This window comes from Argentina silus (genome assembly GCF_951799395.1).
Source record: "Argentina silus genome assembly, chromosome: 1".
Lineage (NCBI taxonomy): Eukaryota > Metazoa > Chordata > Actinopteri > Argentiniformes > Argentinidae > Argentina > Argentina silus.
The window spans coordinates 33,455,774-33,459,927 of record NC_139655.1 but is presented as its reverse complement, the minus strand read 5'-3'; the positions used below and the strand labels follow the sequence as shown (position 1 = coordinate 33,459,927).

At 41.3% G+C, this 4,154-nt stretch overlaps 1 protein-coding gene across 1 annotated transcript; it reads left to right on the top strand.

Moving 5' to 3' along the window:
- Positions 1-666: 666 nt before the first annotated feature.
- LOC310814329 (uncharacterized protein) lies at positions 667-2,666 on the top strand. Its single transcript, XM_083683685.1, has 6 exons — positions 667-819; positions 1,079-1,189; positions 1,376-1,450; positions 1,862-1,918; positions 2,180-2,245; positions 2,506-2,666. The coding sequence occupies exons 1-6, from the start codon at positions 723-725 to the stop codon at positions 2,511-2,513; spliced, it is 414 nt and encodes a 137-aa protein (XP_083539811.1). The 5' UTR covers positions 667-722; the 3' UTR covers positions 2,514-2,666.
- Positions 2,667-4,154: the final 1,488 nt, after the last annotated feature.

Sequence of the window (4,154 nt, the reverse complement as noted above, 5' to 3'; positions counted from 1 at the left end):
CAGGTTGTCTGGGTAGCAGGTGAGTTACTGACTCTTTCAACTCTCAGCTCTGACTCTGTCTCGAACCCTAACACTAACCCTGAACTCCACCCCCCCCCCCCCCCCCTCTCTCTCTCTCTCCCCCAGGCCTTTCTCCTCCAGCCTCTCTGACCGTCAGTCCCAACAGAGCTCAGTTCTTTAGTCATGAGTCTGTCTCAGTGAGCTGTGAGGTGCAGGGGAACTCTACTGGATGGAGAGTGATGAAGTACCAAACGCATTTAAGGAACACTGGAAGAACACCGACAGTGTGTTCCTCTGTTAATTCACCAACTGGACCCACATACACCCTCCGCTGGGTATCCTTCACTGACAGTGGAGTGTACTGGTGTGAGTCTGGGTTGGGAGAGTACAGCAATGCTGTCAACATCACAGTGATTAGTAAGTCCACTTCTATTCCTTCCCACTGTCAAGGTAGTGGCCGTGATTGTTGGTATTCTCAGTTCTACACTAGTTTGGTGTCTCTTACTATTGTTAAGAAACTTTTCCTCCCCAGTATGAGCCTACATCTACAGTGCTGCTCCTGTATCTATACAGAGGGTGGTATTATCCTGGAGAGCCCTGCTCTGCCTGTGACTGGGGGAGATGCTGTGACTCTGCGCTGTAGATCTCAGAAAACTCCCTCTGACCTCCCAGCTGATTTCTATAGAGATGGATCCTTCATCAGGACTGAGGGTACAGGAGAGATGACCATCCCTGCAGTATCAGAGTCAGATGAAGGATTCTACAAGTGTAACAACTCTGACAGAGAAGAGTCACCAGAGAGCTGGCTGGCAGTGAGAGGTAAGAAAACATGTTATACACAAAGATTCCTTTATTAGCATTATGAAACATAAATATCTGCATTATTTGCATTTGTGTGCATGAATAGTAACAGCCTGTTGTAATGCTCATTATTGTATTGCATTTATCTCTCAGTCAGGGTGGAGGTGTCGATCATCTATTTACTCACAATTAATAGTTTCAATTCTCAATGTGTCCGTCAAATATAATTGTCAATTGTCTAAAGTTGTGTTGATCCTAAATCAACCCTCTATTCCAGGGACTGCCTCAGTGACCGTGACCGTGACCGTGATCGTGACCGTGGGACTGAGTGTGGCCATCATCCTCCTTATCATCCTGGTCCTGCTCTTCTGCTGCCACAAGTTCAAAGGTCAGATGTTTCAATGTAATGTTTCCAAAGTGTAGCTGTCAACTAAAACTGTTGTTGTGAACATGCTAAGCAGCTACATTAATATAAGCTAACATCTCCAGCTGCTGTAAATATGACCTCTAGTGTATTGTTGTGGTGTGATGTTGTGTTGTCGTGTCTTGTGGTGCGTTGTGTTGTGATGTTCAGACAAGGCTGTGACCAGTAGTCCAGATGAGATGACATACGCTCAGATTGAACACAGAACCAACCCCAGAAGGAGAGGTAGGTCCAGTATTAGTTATGAATAATTAAAAGACAAGATACTGGAGTCACTCAGCTTGTAGGATGCAGATACTATCATTTTAGTTTAACCACTAGATGGCAGTAGATCATCAAGCCTGTATATTGAATTGGAGAAGGGTTAAAGGGAGGAAGTACTGTGAAACATGATGTCCAGGTGGTGCTGTGATGGTTTTTTACATCAGATCAGTAGTGTATAGTGTACCGATTTGACATAGTCATTACAACCATTCGGAAGTGTTTGGAAAGCTTGAATGTTACATACTGGACCTTACGAGATGTCTACTATAACCTAAAGTCCTGTTACTACACCTACAACAAGTCTGTCTGTCTGACTATCTGTCTGTCTGTCTGTCTGTCTGTCTGTCTGTCTGTCTGTCTTGCGCCATTCAGAGAAGCCTGCTCCATCTCATGCACTCTACTCTGTTGTAAGGACCGGAAGAGCTGCAAGTAATACGCGCGCGCGCACACACACACACACACACACACACACACACACACACACACACACACACACACACACACACACACACACACAGTGTCTGACAATGTATTCTGTTTCAGTTGGACCCAGTGATGTGACCTATGCTCAGATTGAACTCAAACAGATAGACCTCCATTATCTTCCCTTTATACCTCTTTTACTCCTTCATTCATCCCTCCATCTCTTCCTGTCCACCATGTAATGTAATGTTGTCTTGTTCCCCTTAGATAACCCCTCCTCCTCCCTAGCAGCAGAGCCAGTCTACTCCAATGTGAGGACAGGCCGACACACAGGTGACACTCACAACCTCTCTCTGTACTATGAAGGTTCCAGCTAGCATGGAGGGGGGAGTACCATATCAAATGCTTCCATGTATACAGTCCTTTAGATGTACATCTGGGGGTAGGGTGTAGGGGGTAGGGTTTGATTTGGAATTGGTCCTTTTAACTTCCTCCTTGTTCTTAGCGGTTGAGAGAATGCTCAGTTTGAATGTCTGTGGTGTGTGACATCATCAGGCTGTGTGTGTGTGTGTGTGTGTGTGTGTGTGTTGCAGGTCCCTAAGAGAGAGACAAAGATGAGAGGCAGGCTGGATGTAGGGAAGGAAGAGGACACGCACGTACGCCCACACACGTACACTCTGATGTCATTGAAAGCTATTTCAGATATTCAGTGGAACATTGTTTTTTATGTTTACCTCAGATTTAGCTATAATAATAAAACAGCACTTCTCTCAATTAAAGCATATTGGATTTGATATTCTGAATTTGCGGGCAATATCTTGTTTTTATCTAACCTTTTTCTCTATTTTGCCTCACATAAGTTATGTGTTGTTAATTCATGAGATTGCATTATTGAGATTCAATGATCTCTTCTTTGGAATGTTAAATTAAAATCTGCTTTTTATATCTGTTTTGATATTGTACATAATATATATTTTTTTTTTCTCTTTTTCTGTCATGAAATTAAAAAAGTAAGACATTCCTTCTATCTGCTTTGGGCTGTATTGTTGTTTCATATAATCACTTTAATCAAATAATAATTTGTTGTTAATGTGTTTTTAACATGGATATAGTATGTATATGTAATATATAAAGTATGTTGCACACATCATCCCGTTGATGGAACTGGTCTTTTAACACGTATCTTTGTCCTTGCTCTTAACTGTGGAGAGAATGCTCAGTTTGACTGTCTGTGGTGCGTGACATAATCAGATAGTGTGGTGTGTGTGTGTGTGCGTATGTGACTGCATGTGTACGTGAGTGTGAACAGTTGAACAGTAAACATTACACACAAGAGTTTCAAAGAATAGTAAATGTAAGACAATGTAAATCTTTTGGCATTTAAAATATGATATTATTGACGATGTACAGTGTTGTATCAATGTGCAAATAGTTAAAGTATTATAGGAAAAATAGATAAGTTGTATTTACAGTTGTGTTTGTGCTCCACTGGTTACCCTTTTTCTATGGCAACAGCTCACACATTTACCTGCTATGATGGCACACTGATATTTCGCTTAGCAGATATGGGAGTTTATCCAGGTTTGATTTGTTTTCTAATTCTTTGTGGGTCTGTGTAATCTGAGGGAAATTATGTGTCTCTAATGCAGTCAAACATTTGGCAGGAGGTTAGGAAGTGCAGCTCGGTTTCGTTTTTTTTTCTTCGTTTTTTTAATGGCAAGGGGTTTTCACTTAAGTGAAACCAACTACATAGGATTTTACAAATTTGATTTTACAAACAGCAAGCACTGACTTAGATGAATCATTTATTGAATATAAAATGGCTATACAATTAGGCATGCCAAAACCATAACACCCCCTCCACCATGTTTTACAGATGATGTGGTTTGCTGTAAGCATGCTTGGGCAGATCAAGTAAAAGCTGATGAATAATACAATGAGTAATACAATTATTTTAAGAATCTGCTTCTGTTCATTGTCTAAAGTGTAGAAGGAGGTAGGACTCAGAGTTCAAAACTCAAACATAAACTTCACTAAGAGTTTGCAGGGAAACACAGGAACATCCATGAAGGAAAGCTCAAGACTGAACAACTAAGGTGGTGAAATGCGAGGCTTATAAACTAGATTAAAAACTAGGCACAGGTGTAACCAATAACTAAAAATGAGGTGAACAAGGAAAACAATAAAAAAGGTCAATAGCGACCTCTTGTGGCTAGTATCAGAAGCAGCAAGAGTTCAGGAG